This window comes from Monopterus albus, unplaced genomic scaffold, assembly GCF_001952655.1.
Source record: "Monopterus albus unplaced genomic scaffold, M_albus_1.0 scaffold199.1, whole genome shotgun sequence".
NCBI classification, from domain to species: Eukaryota; Metazoa; Chordata; class Actinopteri; order Synbranchiformes; family Synbranchidae; genus Monopterus; species Monopterus albus.
Window position 1 is genome coordinate 873,091 of NW_018128079.1, and position 16,117 is coordinate 889,207.

Here is a 16,117-nt window from a genome sequence, read left to right on the forward strand (position 1 = left end):
TGGTACAAATGTACAGTTACTATGCTTTTGTGACTTTGGAGTCATTTTCTCTTGCTATACTTGCCTATGACAGGATGATCGCAATATGTTTCCCTCTGCATCAGAACTCAATCAACACACTGCGGAGCATGTCTTATATTATTGGTTTGACTTGGTGTTTTAGTCTGGGAATCATTGCATTTGCAGTAGGTATAATGACTCGATTGTCTTTTTGCAATTCCCTCAAAGTGTTCAGTTATTTCTGTGACTATATACCTGTGTATAGACTCGCCTGTAATGATTACACAATGCAGTGGACTGTGGCCAATTCCCTTGGTTTCTTGATTCTTGTTGTACCCTTTACTTTAATTTGTCTGTCATATGTCAGCATCCTGGTGACTGTGTTCAGGATGAAATCTTTAGACAGTCGAGTTAAAGCTTTGGCTACTTGTATTGAACATATCATCCTCGTTGCTGTATTTTACATTCCTCTCATTATCATTTTTATTATTTCACTTGATCTGCATTTCATTGATGAGGACCAACCATTGCTAAGTGTGTCTCTGGCTTCTTGCACCCCACCCTGTGTCAATCCTATTGTATACTCTTTGAAAACCAAAGTTATTAGAAACAGAGCCCTGGCACTGGTAAGAAAAACTAAAATTGGCACAGATCAACATAAGAAAAGACATTGGATAATTGTTACAACAAAAATGTAGTCAAGAAATAAGGGTAATTAGGATGTAAGGATAATAACTTTATTTGGCCAAGTATGTTATACACAAGGAATTTGTTTCTGGTACAGAACCATAACCAAGGCAGCCATCTGTCGCGTCAACTCACACTGATGGCTCTAACCATCGGGGGCAACTTGGGACCTCAGGCATCATGATTTGAACCGCCAACCCTCCAGTTGGGAGACGACCGCTCTACCCACTGACTCAGTCTCTCCCACAGTGTAAAGGGAATTATTAATATTGCACTTTATCTGCATTTCATTTATTAGGACCTGCCATTGTTAAGCCTGTCCCTGGCCTCTTGCTCCCCACCCTGCATCAATCCTATTGTATACTCTCTGAAAAGAAAAGAGATCAGAAACAGAGCCCTGGCACTGGTAAGAAAAACTAAAATTGGCACAGATCAACATAAGAAAAGACATTTGGAGAGGTGTAACAGCAAAAAAGGCAGGCAAGAAATGTTTGTGTAAAGGGAAGAGTGGGGGGAAAAAAACATTCATTTTAGAAAAACCAGGACCCTGCCACTGGTCATAAAATTGGCACGCAACAGTTTTTTAACACTTTCAACATTTTTCACCTGATTTTCCATGGTTTTAGTCATTTAAATGATTTCTGAATATATCTGCGTCATTAAAAAAACAGATTAAATGTTGGCATTTTTAAGACTCTTTACTTCTTCAGATAATAAATTCCTGTCTCATCATATTTAAATGGCAGCAACTTAAGTTTAAATTCTACTGCTTGAAAAACTAATAAAACAGGAAGAAAATGGTATTTGTCCACAAGAGAGGACATAGAATAGAGAATTGACTTATGATCAGTGTCTGTGCTCTAGTGTGTTAATATTTATGGTACAAGTTGAACCACAAATGAGACAAGTCATTAATCTATGACAGCACTATAAGTTCTAGTACTAGAATTGGAATATTTGAAATCGCAATATCCACTGAATACTGTTTAATTTATTTAATTCTGAATTACTAACGGCCTTCTGTCAGGGCCGCTCGGCGGCCGCTGCCTCTCCTCCGTTCTGTCTCTTTGTTTTCTCCGTTTTATGGGCTCTGCACCTCAGCTGTGTTGCATTCCAGTAATTAGTAACTGGTTTGTCAACGCACACAGCTGGGGTGCATCCCGATGATGACCTTCTTCCTTTATTTAAACCTCTGACAGACGCTCTGCCGTTGCCGGAACATTAGCTACTGATATCTAACACAACATAGCGCTGCTTTATGTAAGTAACAATGGAATGCTACGCTGACAGTTACTGTGCGTCTTGGCTTGACTCCATTCACACGACATAGGCGCTACACTACACACACATTAACCTTCTCCATGCCCACACATCACCGTGTTATGTACGTACTATTGGAATGCTACGCTGACAGTTACTGTGCGTTTTGGCTTGACTCCATTTACACGACATAGGCGCTACACTACATATACCCTCAGTTTTTGATTCGTCTCCGTGGCTTGGCTTTTTGGACAATACTTACCCTCTTACCCACTTTCCTACCGTTCGTTTGTGTGTGCACCTGTTCGTCCCGGTCTCCTTGGTTATCACTGCCCTTCCTTTGTTGTGAGTATTACGGACCCTGTTTTGTTGTTACGTTGTCGTTGTCTTATTTTTTCCCCATTAAACCTTTGTTTTGTACTAGCACCTGGGTCAGCTATCTTGTGTCCTACCCCTAGTTCTCCCTCACCCTCCTGGCGAGGGGGGATAACCCTAACACCTTCTAATAGTCATAGAGACAGTCCCAGAATTAGCGAAGAGAAATGTGAAATTTATCCTTCTTCCATTTGCATTCAGCTTGCCGACATCTTTGTCTAAGTGCCCGAGTAGAGTCGTTTAGCCAAGGCACTGCTTGCTCCAAAGGTACAGTATGGTCAAGAAAGACGAAGAGGAACTTTAATCCCATTCTCAATAAATGTGAATCCTATTCACATAAACAGTGCATCACATTACATGTCATGTGACCTGTAAAGGTGGATCACCAGGAGGGATGGTCTTGATGCAAAACCTTTAAAACTTGTAGCACATTTTAGAGGCTCTCCTATGGCACATATTAAAAAACTGAGCTCACACAAAAAACTATGTCCACAACCATTGTATAACTGTAAAAGAACTAGCAATACCTAAAATTAGAAAGTTAACTTTTGGGGGCCAAGTTGTCAACACAGAAGTTTACTGCCTGTTCTGATTTAAATAATGGAGAAAGTTGTATATAATCAGTGTTATTTTTCAACGAATAATTTATATTCTGTTTTCCAATATGCACATAGAGAAAAACATTCCTCCACTTCCACACTGAGCCAAATGACAGACGATTGGTTAATAGAGATAGAAAACAAAAACACTGGGCCACATTCACCAACATCTTCCTAAATGTTTTCTTAAATTTCCACATCTTAAATTTAATTAAATTTCCACAAAGTCCACATCTGATTCATGACATGGTCTATTTTATTTTCAGTAAATACATTCACTGAAGTGAGCATTTACAATTTTCAGACTTGGACTGATTTGATTACTCTAATTGTTTAATAGTTTGATGGAACTATAATATTATGGCAGGGCAGTTGTACTGGAGTGCATCTACTTGTACATGTGTACAAAGTGCTCACTGAATGTAGCTGGTAACAGAAATCTCTGTTTTAGTTGGTGGTTTCTAATATAGGATAGTACAAGTACAAACCAGCAGATGGTGCAAGCCAACTAGAATTGTAGACTGGTCCATGTTTCACCTTCATCTTCAGTTGCCGCTGTTGGTAAACACATCATGCACCCTGCAGGACTGTTTTGCTCGGACAAACTGTGATGTGTTTAAAGCTGCAGCCACCTTAGAGGACTTTTCTGTTAGCGTACAGGACTATGCTGAGTATGTGACTGGGTACATCAGCACTTGTGTTGACAACATCGTGCCCACTGTACAAGTCAGGAAGTTCCCCATCCAGAAGCCCTGGATAAATTGAAACCCTGGTCCTCTTTGAACAATAATATCTCCAGCATACCTTGGGCTAGAAATGCCATTTCAACTCATGAGAAATTCAGCTACTTATAGTGCAGAAAGCTTCTTGATATCTTTTACGGTTTTTGCATACTCGCCATTTATACTTTGTGTACTTCTCCATTCACAATGAATTGCTCCATTCACTTCAATAGGCACCCTCTGAGTCATGTGACTCCCGCTCTGGCTCCATGTCTGTGTGTTTTTGATCAACTTCCTGACCGGCCACAGCACAGAGAGGAGGCAGGCACACACACCTGGAACACCCGATCCTCCTCCCCTCCATTAACTGCCCTGAGGAAGATCAACCCCCACAAAGCGGCAGGACTGGACAACATCCCTGGGAGGGCTCTCAGGGCATGCGCCAACGAGCTGGCTGATGTTCTCACCATCTTCAATCTCTCCCTCAGCCAGAGCATCATTCCCACCTGCTTTAAGACCACAACCATCATCCTCCTTCCCAAAAAGAGCCCGGTCACCTGCCTGAACGACTACAGACCAGTGGCACTAACCCCAATCATTATGAATTGTTTTGAGAGAGTGGTGCTGGCCCGCATTGAGAGCAGTATACCGGGCACCCTGGACCCCCTGCAGCATGCCTGCTGGCCCAAAAAAAAACTTCTACAGATGCTATAGCTACTGTCCTTCATTATTCCCTAGCTCTCTCACTTAGAAAATGGAGGCTCCTACATCAGGATACACTTCATTGACTACCGCTCCATATTCAACACAGGTGTCCCCAACAAAATGTCCTCATAAGGACTCCACCCCAGCCTCTGTGACTGGTTCCTGGACTTTCTGACTGGCAGGCCCCAGACTGTCAGGATTGGCAAAAGGACCTCAGTCAGCATCACTACAAACACTGGCACCCCACAGGGATGTGTCCTCAGTTTTATCCTCTACACCCTATTCACCCATGACTGTGTCGCCTCCCACAAAGACAACATCATCCTGAAGTTCACAGATGACACCGCAGTGATAGGTCGCATCACTGGTGGGGACGAAGCAGCCTATAGGAGGGAGGTGGCCGGTCTGGTGTCATGGTGCAAGGACAATAATCTCAGCCTCAACACGGACAAGACGAAGGAGATGATAGTGGACATGAGGAAGGAGAGGAAACCTCATCAGCCACTGTTCATTCGGGAGCTTGAAGTGGAGAGGGTGAGCAGCTTTAAATACCTGGGTGTCCACATCAGTGAGGACCTCACTTGGACACCTAACACCACACAGCTGGTCAAGAAGGCCCAACGGTGCCTGTACTTCCTGAGGAGGCTGAGGAGGTTTGGCATGTCGCCTAGGATCATTTGCAACTTCTATAACTGCATTGTCGAGAGTATCTTGGCCAGCTGCATCACTGTCTGGTATGGCAGCACTATTGCTATGGACTGCAAGTGCCTGCAGAGAGTGGTAAAGACTGTGGAGAAAATCACCAGGACTCCACTGCCTTCTCTACAAAGGATCTACCTCCCCAGAGTCCACAGGATGGCTGCCTCCATCCTCAAGGACCTCACCCAACCCCAGCATGGATTGTTCACATTCCTACCCTCCAGCTGGAGGTTCAGAAGTGTGAAATGCAGTACTTCTAAAGTGAAAAACTCTTTCTTTGCAACTGCCATCAGACTCCTAAACAGCTGACAGGAGTTTATTACCAGGAAATACTTAGTGTAATTCCCCCTGTACTGTTTACATACTCAGTTTGCACATGCATAATTGCACATTCGCTGTTGACTATTGCACATACAGCTCCCATGTAGCATATATTCTCTCTTATTATTCTTATATATTTTTATTATATCTCTTTCATTTCTATTTTAAAATGCCTTAAATTTTGTGCTACTTATCTACTTTATATTTCACTTGTATTGTGTGGCATTCATGTGGACGGCAAAGTAAGAATTTCATTGTACAGGGAAACATGTTTCCTTACTATGCATATGACAATAAACACTTTGATGTGCATATCATATAAACACAGCAGTCATTAGTTAAACTAACACCAACTGTGTTTAACCGAATGTGCACCTATGGATGAGGTTACTTTCTGCCACTTTCAACACAGATTAATAGAAGTGAACGGAATATAAAATTAAAACATAACTGCCCCATTTGACATCCTAACAAAAAACTGTTGTGCCTTTGCCTCCACAGAGTGATAGAATTCAAAGATAGAACCAATGAATATATGTAAGATTTAAAAAAGTAAAGGTAAGATAAGAAAAGACTGAGCCTGTGCTGTAAATCCAAGGGCCACAACAGCATAGCAGTACAAAATAACGCATCAGGCAGCACTTGTTAATTTACTGTAAAGAAAAAAATGTTGAACCATGAACCAAAAGTACTACACACCAATCATATTCCACTGAATCAACGGGGTACTGTATGGGCAATGGTTTTCAAATATTTTCAGTCATAAAATTCTACCCCCAGAGAACACACAAAGTCAGAGCATGCGTATGTAACCCACCTGATGTTGTGGTTATTGAGAAAAAAAAAAAAACTAAAAAAAACTGATACATAGAGGTAACTTTATTGTGAAGGGTTGTGCATTTTCCACTGTCATATGGGAAAAGAAATAAGTAGAAGATTGATGAGTAACAAAACCAATCAGGAACTGTCAGGGTCAAGTGAGATACGCCTCACAAGTTCCGCCCTTGGGTAGAGTCAGGGGTGTGGCAGAACAGAAAAACGGAGTATGGACAGAGATTAAAAGAGCTACATGTTTTGGGAGTTTACCTGGGTAGTGTGAGCAGAAAAGGTCAAAGACACTTTAATATTGAAATTGGATATATGACATAGCGACTACGGATACAGTCGCGAGGGAAAGGAAGAAAAAGAATTGGTCGTGGTAGCGAGTGAAAGCACTGTGAGCTAAAGATAATAGCTAATAGCTAATGGCTGATGCCATTAGCTCGTGTCCGGGCCAGCAGTGAATTGGGGAATTCTACCTCGTTAGTGAGCGAGAAGCAGAAGGTAAAACTTTATGGTTACACCTATTTATTTTGTTGAATTTTATGAGAAATTAAATTGAGTGTTATGTTAAAACCATGCCATTGTGTGTTGAAGAGATAAGACGGCTGCGTTGTGTGTGCGCCATTCTGAGCGGACATTACCGTATGCTCGTATTAATACAAGGAGATTGGTGAGCCATACATTTTGTTTATGTATATATTTGTGATTAATATACGCTGGAAATTTAAATACTGTATGTTTAAGTATGTGTAGGTAAATTCATAATGTTGTTGTTAGACTTAGCATTATAAAAATATAGTGTTAAATACTGGAAGTTGAATGTACTGAGATACTAAGAGTAATTGTTTGATCCTGTTATCACAGGTCAGGTTTTTTGTTTTGGGACATTCTATTCCATTCGTGAAATGATCATAAATCATTCTTGGAGTTCGATGGCGAGCCTCCCAGCGGATTCTGGAACGGGAAGATCTGGATAATTTTGGTCAGCATACAGGTGTTACTACACTCCCAGTGTGGTGGACAAAGGATTCAAATACGCCTTCTGGTGCAGTATATTTTTTCATTATCATACTGAGACTGGACTTACTTGGACTTCTGGAATGTTGATTTGACTTTTATTGTTTCCTTGGACTGAACTGCTTAGCACCGATGAAACTGTATATGCACTGAAGAGAACAATGTTATTATGGCGTTACCGGTATTGTAAACTTTGGATTCTTGTATGATTGAGTGATTTGAAAGGAGTTTGGATTTGAAAATTATCCAATGGGATTCTACTCCACACTGGATAAACAGATTTAGATTGGGTGCACCCTGTGATAGTGCAGACATAAAAAGGGAACGTATCCTAAGTAAACCATTATTCAAGATTTACTTGTTCCTCACAAGTAGGAGGGATTACTTAGTTTTTTGATATTGGTCTGTGAAGAGAAGAAAAACTTAACACGGTTAAACTTTTATTTTGGTTTATTCATTTTCCATATTTTTCATTATTTTAATTATCTAAATTGTTTTGTATATGTGCACACGTTCAAATACAGTAAGAAATTGTTCAAACATATGTTTTGTGAGATTCATTTGAACACCACACATAGCTCCAGTAGCCGAACCTATTCCAGCTTGTTGGCCCTTAATTAGAGATCAATAATTCCTTGGCTAAACACTTGGCAAGTGTTACACATACATGACAGAGTTATCAATATGGAGTTAGACAACATGGAGCAGGACTCTCAGCAATTTGGGACTAAAGTCAATATCATCATTCAGGTCTATATAAGATGAAGCCTGTAACTGATCTATGTAGAAAGTTTATCTATGAACCAACAAATACAGTCACCACCCTGAATGTTCTTATTTCTACAAACTTAAGGCTGTCAGTATTATTGTGTGCACCTTTGAAATGTCTGTAATCGCCAAGATTCCTTTCCTAATTGCATTTTTATGTTCAGAAACTCTGTCTTTATGTCATCTCTTAGTATGGCAACCACAAGTACAAGCTAGGCGATATATGCGAAATGTACTGTTACAATTAAGGATCTGATATATCTTGTGGGTTCTAAAATCAAAAAATTGTTTACATTCTTTTGTTAGCACAGTGATTACGGAAACCACATTTATAAGTACCCTTCGAAGATCAAGAAAGTCAAGTACTATTGGCTGAAAGATGACGATGTACTAACCTATCTCGCAGTGTGTGAGCTCTTCCAAAACTGATCTTGGGAGTAGCTGGAAAAACGTTTAGGGTGGGATTATTGTCAGTTAACTTCATGCTATTTCAGGATGTGGAACATGTAGTATTACAAAAACAATCAGAGCCACAAAAATTAAGGGGGAAAAATTCATTCATTTCAGTATGTTTCATTTGTGAGAAACTTCATAGTTGCTCTCAAGATATAAAAGATCACAACCTATTTTATCCATAGTGAAAAGCATGAATGGAAGTAAATAATTCAAAGACTTTTAAGAAGACCTGCAATGTTTAAACTGACAAAAAAAGTAAAATCTGTATAAGATAACGTCTTAGAACGTAGATCTGTCACTTAATTAAACAAAAGCTAAATGCAGGGCAGATTGTAGAGTGGAAGTTAGAATGTTTAGTAGGAATGGCAGGTCATGTTCTTATTAATAGAACAGTTAATGGGTGCAACGGAGATGAATTTGTCACAAGTTTAATCAGTAAAAGGCTTGTAATTGATGTAATCCTAAGCACAAGTATTATTCCCAACATGATAAAATAATTTCTCATTAAGGATAACTTTGTTCCATTTAATGTATTTTGTACAAATCTACAGTTACTATGCTTTTCAGACGTTGGAGTCATATGCTCTTGCTATACTTGCCCATGACAGGTTGATCGCAATTTGTTTTCCTCTGCATCAGAACTCAATCAACACACTGCAGAGCATGTCTTATATTATTGGTTTGACTTGGTGTTTTAGTCTGGGAATCATTGCATTTTCAATAAGTGCATTTATTCGATTGTCTTTTTGCAATTCCCTCACAGTGTTCAGTTTTTTCTGTGACTACTGTATATACCTGTGTATACACTCGCCTGTAATGATTACACAATGCAGTGGACTGTGGCCAATTCCCTTGGTTACTTGATTCTTGTTGTACCCTTTACTTTTATTTGTTTGTCTTATGTCAGTATCCTGGTGACAGTGTTCAGGATGAAATCTTTAGACAGTCGAGTTAAAGCTTTGGCTACTTGCACTGAACATATCATTCTTGTTGCTGTATTTTTCATTCCTCTCATCATTTTCATTTGGTCTCTTGCACCCCACCCTGTGTCAATCCTACTGTATAGTCTGAAAACCAAACAGTTAAAAAACAGAGCCCTTGCACTGGTAAGAAAAACTAAAATTGGCACAGATCAACTTAAGAAAAGACATTGGAGAATTGTTACAACAAAAAAGCAGGCAAAAAATGTTTGTGTAAAGGGCAGAGCGGAAAAAAATGTGATTTTTAGGAAAACCAGGACCCTACCACCCGCCATAATAAATAAAAATGGCGTACAACTGTGCTTTTTAAAATATTTATATTGTATCCTCTGGTTTTGTATGGTTTTAGTCATTTCCAATATTTCTAAATGAAACTGCATGTGTAAGATTTCATGCATTACATTATTGCACTTTAAAGGCTTGAATTTTTTTTTTATATATACTAAAGTCCTTCATCATCATATTTAAATTGCAGCAGCTTTACTTTTAGTTCTACTGTCTGACAAACTAATAAAACGAGAAAGAAAAGTATTCATCTCCAAAGAGGGACACAGACTAGAGAATGGAATTATGATGAGTGCCTCCCCTCTAGTGTGTTAATGTTCTCAGTACAAGCTGAAATCATTAATGGGACACGTCATTAATCATTGCTCTACATGGTCTACTACTAAATTTGAAAAACTAGAAATCCACTAACAAAGTTTAACTGGGGCCCTTACTGAACAAAATTCACTGGGAACAAATATAATACAAGGTATGGTCAAGACAGGATAAGAAGAGGCACAAGCGAAAAGGAAAAGAGGCAAGAGACTAAAAGAGAGGGACATTAAAAGGAGAAAGGATGATTGCATGAGTATCGGATAGATAAGAATAACTGTACCTTGTTTTTATTAATACTTACTCCTATTTAGATAACAGTCTCCAGCTTCTAATTTAGAACATGCAGTGATGCACCCTTGTGGCAGAAATGAGTATTAATTATCTTTCTTGTAAGAAACAAACCTTTTACAAATGATTGAACTTGACTTATCTCTGTTGCACCCATTAACTGTTCTAATAGTTAGAACCTGCTGTTCCAACTAAACTTTCTAACCTCCACTCCACCATCTGCCCTGCATTTAGTTTTTGTTTAATTAGGTGACAAATCTGTGTTCTAACATGCTATTATAATCATACTCATTCTGCGTTCATTGTCCTAAATTTGTATATTTAAACATTGCAGGTCTTCTTAAAAGTGTTTGTATCTTTGACTTTTATTTTCAGCTAACATAGGTTGTGATGTCCTTTGGACCTTGTGAGGAACCATGAAATTTTCGGAAAAAACATGAACTGAAATGAAAGAATTTTTCCCACTTCATTTGTGAAATAGGTCGTGTTTTGTTTAGTTTTTTGCAAGGCTCATTTTTCTGTTTATTTGTTTAACCAGCATTCTGTGGTGATGGCAAAATAAACTAGGCCAATGAAAACCATGGCCTCTTTCACAATAACTGTACATTTAGGGGACAATGTTGTTTCATCACTTTGCATAACCTAAGTTCACAAAACATTGTTAGTTTTTGTAATAAATTTATATATTTTGGTTGTACAGCATGTGAAAATAAAATGACACAAAAACAGAAGTCATCTCAGCAGCTGTCCTACTTTGTTTTGTTTTGATAAGGCTCTATGTGTTTGTGTTTTAAAAGAACTGGTGTGAGATGCTCAAGCTTACTGAATCATAATTAGATATTTGTTTTGAACACAAGAAGAGAATAATCAGATGCTCTCTAAGGATCAAATTAATGTCCTTATTAGAGCAGGGTCAAAATGACTTTCCCTGTATCAAAATGATGCTTTGGGGATTGATGAGGAAAGTATATCTTCCACTGTCCAGGGGTCACACATGCAGCCGTTTGGCTGCTGCATTTAGATGCAGAATCAATGAGAGCTGCTGGTAAGAAATCCTGAAGAGAACATCATGTAAGCAATGCTCACTAACTTATATTTTCTATGTTGGAACTTACTGAGAATATGTTTTATATACAATGAAATAAGCTCATCCAACTGGCATGAAAATTATGATTGTCTCTGTTGAGGTCTAATGTTCAATATGATATGATTTCCCCTGTTCTTTAGACTGGAGAGCTTTTAGGCAGAAGCTGTCCTCCAACACACAGCTTGTGGAGTTCAACTATGTCATTTCTCAGGACTGTTTTTAATGACTCTGTTATCATTCATCCTCCAGGCTTCTATATTACTGGATTACAGACATTTCCCTACATCTTTCTAGCATTTGTTTACGTGGTCACACTGCTGTTTAACTGTTTGGTGATCTATGTAATTATCTTAAATTATTGTTTACACACTCCAAAGTTTTTGGCTGTGGGCAACCTCGCAGTAATTGATGTAATTCTAAGCACAAGTATTATTCCCAGCATGATAAAGGTTTTTCTCATTAAGGATAACTTTGTTCCATTTAACATGTGTTTAGTACAAATATATGTTTACTATAGCTTTGTGAGTTTGGAGTCATATGCTCTTGCTATACTTGCCTATGACAGGTTGATCGCAATATGTTTCCCTCTGCATCAGAACTCAATCAACATACTGCGAAGCATGTCTTATATTATTGGTTTGACTTGGTGTTTTAGTCTGGGAATCAATGGATTTGGAACAGGTATGATGACTCGACTGTCTTTTTGCAATTCCCTTAAAGTGTTCAGTTATTTCTGTGATTATATACCTGTGTATACACTCGCCTGTAATGATTACACAATGCAGATAACTGTAGGCACTTCACTTACTTTCTTGATTCTTATTGTACCCTTTACTTTAATTTGTCTGTCTTATATCAGCATCCTGGTGACAGTGTATAGGATGAAATCTTTAGACAGTCGAGTTAAAGCTTTGGGTACTTGTATTGAACATATCATCCTTGTTGCTGTATTTTACATTCCTCTCATTACCATTTTTATTTTTGCCCTTTATCTGCATTTCATTAATGCGGACCTGCCATTGCTAAGCATGTCCCTGGCCTCTTGTACCCCACCCTGCATCAATCCTATTGTGTACTCTTTGAAAACCAAAGAGATCAGAAACAGAGCCCTGGCACTGGTAAGAAAAACTAAAATTGGTACAGATCAACTTAAGAAAAGACACTGGAGAGTTGTAACAAGAAAAATGTAGGCAACATATGTTTTAGTCATTTTCAATATTTCTACATGAAACTACAGGTGTAAGATTTCATGCATTAAATTACTGCACTTTTAAGGCTTTAATGATGTTTTTAGATACTAAATTCCTGCCTCATCATACTTAAATTTTAAGTTTTGGTTCTACTGTTTCAAAAACTAATAAAGCAAAGAAGAAAAGTATTCATCCACAAAGAGGGGCATAGACAAAAGAATGGAATTGTGATGAGTGCTCAACATGGTCTGCTACTATATTTAACAAATTAGAAATCCAGTGAATTACCACTGAATAAGGTTTAATTGACTCAATTCTGTATCCGTAGACATTTTCTAATTGTTAGTGAATAGAAGGGACAGTAAGTCAATCTAGTCCTACACTGCAAGGTTACATTCATCCTCTGCCCAAGTGCATCATCACTAAAAAAGATGAGTGATAGTGTTGATATGAAAAGCTCATAATTATGAATGTTATACTGTAGATATTTTGTTTCTGGGTCCTTACTGAACAAAATTCACTGGGCATACATAAAATACAAGGTATGGTCATGAATAAGACGACTACATAACTACATAGTGTATCACATTAGCTATTAATCTTTGGTATTTGTCTTGTTTTCTGCCTAAAGCTTTATTTTAAGCAACGTTTTGCTGCTTTCCTATAATAAATAATGTTGATGTTAATGGTTGACTAGTTCTGTTTTGTCAATCCCTGCTTTGATTGGTTTATGTGTGTTTAGTGGGAGGGCTGTCAAGTGTCAGAAGTCGACCATCAATCCCATCAATCATCATCAGATATCTAAACATCATGAGGGTAGACAACAGGCGTTAGAGCAGCAGCAGAGCACAAAAACAGGAGGAGGAACATAACTGGGAGTACCTGGGAAGGGCGCAAGCACTTACTTTAGGCCAGGGGCCCCTGGCATCCTTAATCCGACCCTGGTGTTTCTAGGACATCTGGCAGGGTAACAAAGAAACCAGTTTGATTGAAACACCACAGAAAGGTGATCCACTCTGACCCACTTTTCTCCTAATCAGCTTCGAAATTATCTTTAGAAATCTATACAGATAACAGTTATTCAACAGCAGCAGTGACATTGCTGAGAGCTCTTGCCATCTTTTGTTGGTTTATTTAGATCTCTATTAGTTTGTCTCAAAGACAGGCTAAAATAATCTATCATCAAAAATACAATATACAATTTTGTGTGAAATAAATTCATTAATGAAATCTCTCACTACCAAATTTAAAGTCTATAATACTTTTATTTAAACCACTGTGTTTGGCTGTTTGAGCTACAAAGCAAGAAATCTAAGCATTACAAAAAACAACATACGGTAAACAAGTTACTGCAAAAAGCAGTATTTTCATTTCAGTACCATGATTTCAACCTCCAACCCTCCGGTTGGGAGGCGACTGCTCTGCCCACTGAATCACAGTTGCCCCCCACAGTGTATAAGGAGGAGCGGGGAAAAAAAACCCATTCATTTTAGGAAAACCAGGACCCTGCCACTGGTCATAATAAATAAAATTAGCACACAAAACTGCTTTTTCAAAATTTTATAATTTATCACCTGCTTTTACATGGTTTTAGTCATTTTAATGTTTTCTGAATATATCTGCATTAAATTCTACTGCTTGAAAAACTACTAAAACAAGGAAGAGCCTCATGAGCGGCCAGAGCCCGTTCAATGCGCTCCTGCCATTCACGGAGCTCGCTACTGGCTGGGTTCATTTTGGCCAGATTGTACAGTCAGGGAGATGAGTGACGCTCCCGTGAAGATAGAGGAGTGAACCCATTTAAAGAGCCAGTCAGCTGAGGCAGTAGAACAGACTTTAATGTCTTTTTGTGATTGCAGCAGAAACACACACAGTCTTGGGAGATCAGGCGGAAGAGTGGTACTTAATACGGTCCAAGGTCCGAGTCTCTGGCAGGGCAGCAGGGAAGGCAAGGCAGAATCACAGGTTGGTTGAACAGGCAGGGTGTTGATCTCAGGTTTGCTGTCAGACGAGGGAGCAGGCTGGATCACAAGCAAGGGTCCGGTACCGGAAAAGCAGTCAGACAAAAAACACTGGATAGTCTAGACAAAGCATAGAACAATCTGACAACTCCTCACAGTGTGAGGAGCTGCTATATGCTGTGGTGAACAGGTGTGGGTGATTAGTGGCAGGTGAAACCAATGTGCATGATGAGCTGAAGTTACCGGGGTTGTGGATGAGCTGGTGACAGGAAGTGGTATCAAAATAAAAGCAGGATCATGACAGGGTTTTCCTCTATGTAAAGTGACTTGAAATGACTTTTGTTGTGAATCAGTGCTGAACAACTAACATTGAACTGAATGATGTCCATCACATCATATTTTATATTATTTGCAAGTATCTTCCATTTTTTGAATCATATTCTCTCAACTCAACTCAACTTTATTTATATAGCGCTTTACCACAGCACAGCTGACCAAAGCACTTAACATATCATACAAATATAAAAAACAACACATAAAAGCTATAAACAATAATATAAACACTAACACTACAGACGGTCTCATTCCTGGTCAAACGCCAATGAATACAAGTAGGTCTTCAAATGGGACTTAAAAGTAGACAGTGTGGGGGCCTGCCTAATATAAAGCGGCAAGGCATTCCACAGGTTTGGACCTACCACAGCAAAGGCTCGATCCCCCCTAGTTTTCTGCCTGGCCCTCTGTGCCTCCAGAAGAAGCTGATCTGCTGATCTGAGGCAGCGCGACGAGTTACACAGACGTAAAAGTTCCACTAGATAAGATGGTGCCAGCCCATTTAAGGATTTATAAACAAATAAAAGAATCTTAAAACGAACCCTAAAATGCACAGGAAGCCAGTGAAGAGATGCCAGTACTGGCGTTATGTGGTCCCTCTTACGCCCCCCAACCAATAACCGTGCGGCAGCATTCTGGACCCTCTGGAGGCGGGCAAGCCCTGATTGACCAACTCCAGCGTACAGTGCATTACAGTAATCCAAGCGTGATGTAACAAACGCATGAATCACTGTCTCCAAATGCTGCCGCGACAAAAAAGGTTTTAATCTCACTAACTGCCTGAAATAGAAAAATCCAGATTTTACAACCGCATTTATCTGGCTCTCCATTCTCAGATCCGAGTCTATTCTAACACCTAAATTAGTGACCACCGATTGCACATACTGCCCCAAAAAGCCTAAGTCTACAGGAAGAGGGTCGCCAGACGTATTCTGGCCAAACACTATAACCTCAGTTTTAGCATCATTTAACTTCAAGCAATTTAACGACATCCAGGCCCTAATATCGGCAAGACATGCTAAAAGCGGTTGGATCGAGTAGGTGTCTTTTTTGGTCAGTGGCATAATAATCTGGACATCATCAGCATAACAGTGAAAAGAGACCCCATGTTTCCTAAAAATAGAGCCAAGGGGAAGTAAATACAAAGAAAAAAGCAAAGGCCCCAAAATGGAGCCCTGTGGAACCCCAGATAACAAAGGGGTTGTCACAGATTCCACATCTGCCAGCCCGACAGACACTGATCTACC

General features: G+C 39.3%; 2 protein-coding genes, 1 long non-coding RNA gene and 1 pseudogene across 3 annotated transcripts in view; all 4 read left to right on the plus strand.

The window, feature by feature from the left end:
* Positions 1-698, plus strand: part of LOC109970486 (olfactory receptor 1M1-like) — a 974-nt gene extending 276 nt beyond the window's left edge. Inside the window, exon 1 of the mRNA XM_020618049.1 lies at positions 1-698. This exon is cut by the window's left edge and continues 276 nt beyond it. Coding sequence (XP_020473705.1) covers positions 1-698 — 698 coding nt within the window.
* A 5,653-nt stretch (positions 699-6,351) lies between these two features.
* Positions 6,352-7,675, plus strand: LOC109970441 (uncharacterized). Its single transcript, XR_002276417.1, has 3 exons — positions 6,352-6,691; positions 6,785-6,860; positions 7,055-7,675. It is a non-coding gene; the product is annotated as an uncharacterized LOC109970441 (long non-coding RNA).
* Positions 7,676-8,916: 1,241 nt separating this feature from the next.
* On the plus strand, positions 8,917-11,017 carry LOC109970440 (olfactory receptor 1468-like; annotated as a pseudogene).
* Positions 11,018-11,568: 551 nt separating this feature from the next.
* LOC109970487 (olfactory receptor 2AT4-like) lies at positions 11,569-12,576 on the plus strand. Its single transcript, XM_020618050.1, has one exon. It carries the CDS (start codon positions 11,584-11,586, stop codon positions 12,574-12,576), a length of 993 nt encoding a protein of 330 aa, XP_020473706.1. The 5' UTR covers positions 11,569-11,583.
* The last annotated feature ends 3,541 nt before the right edge of the window (positions 12,577-16,117 follow it).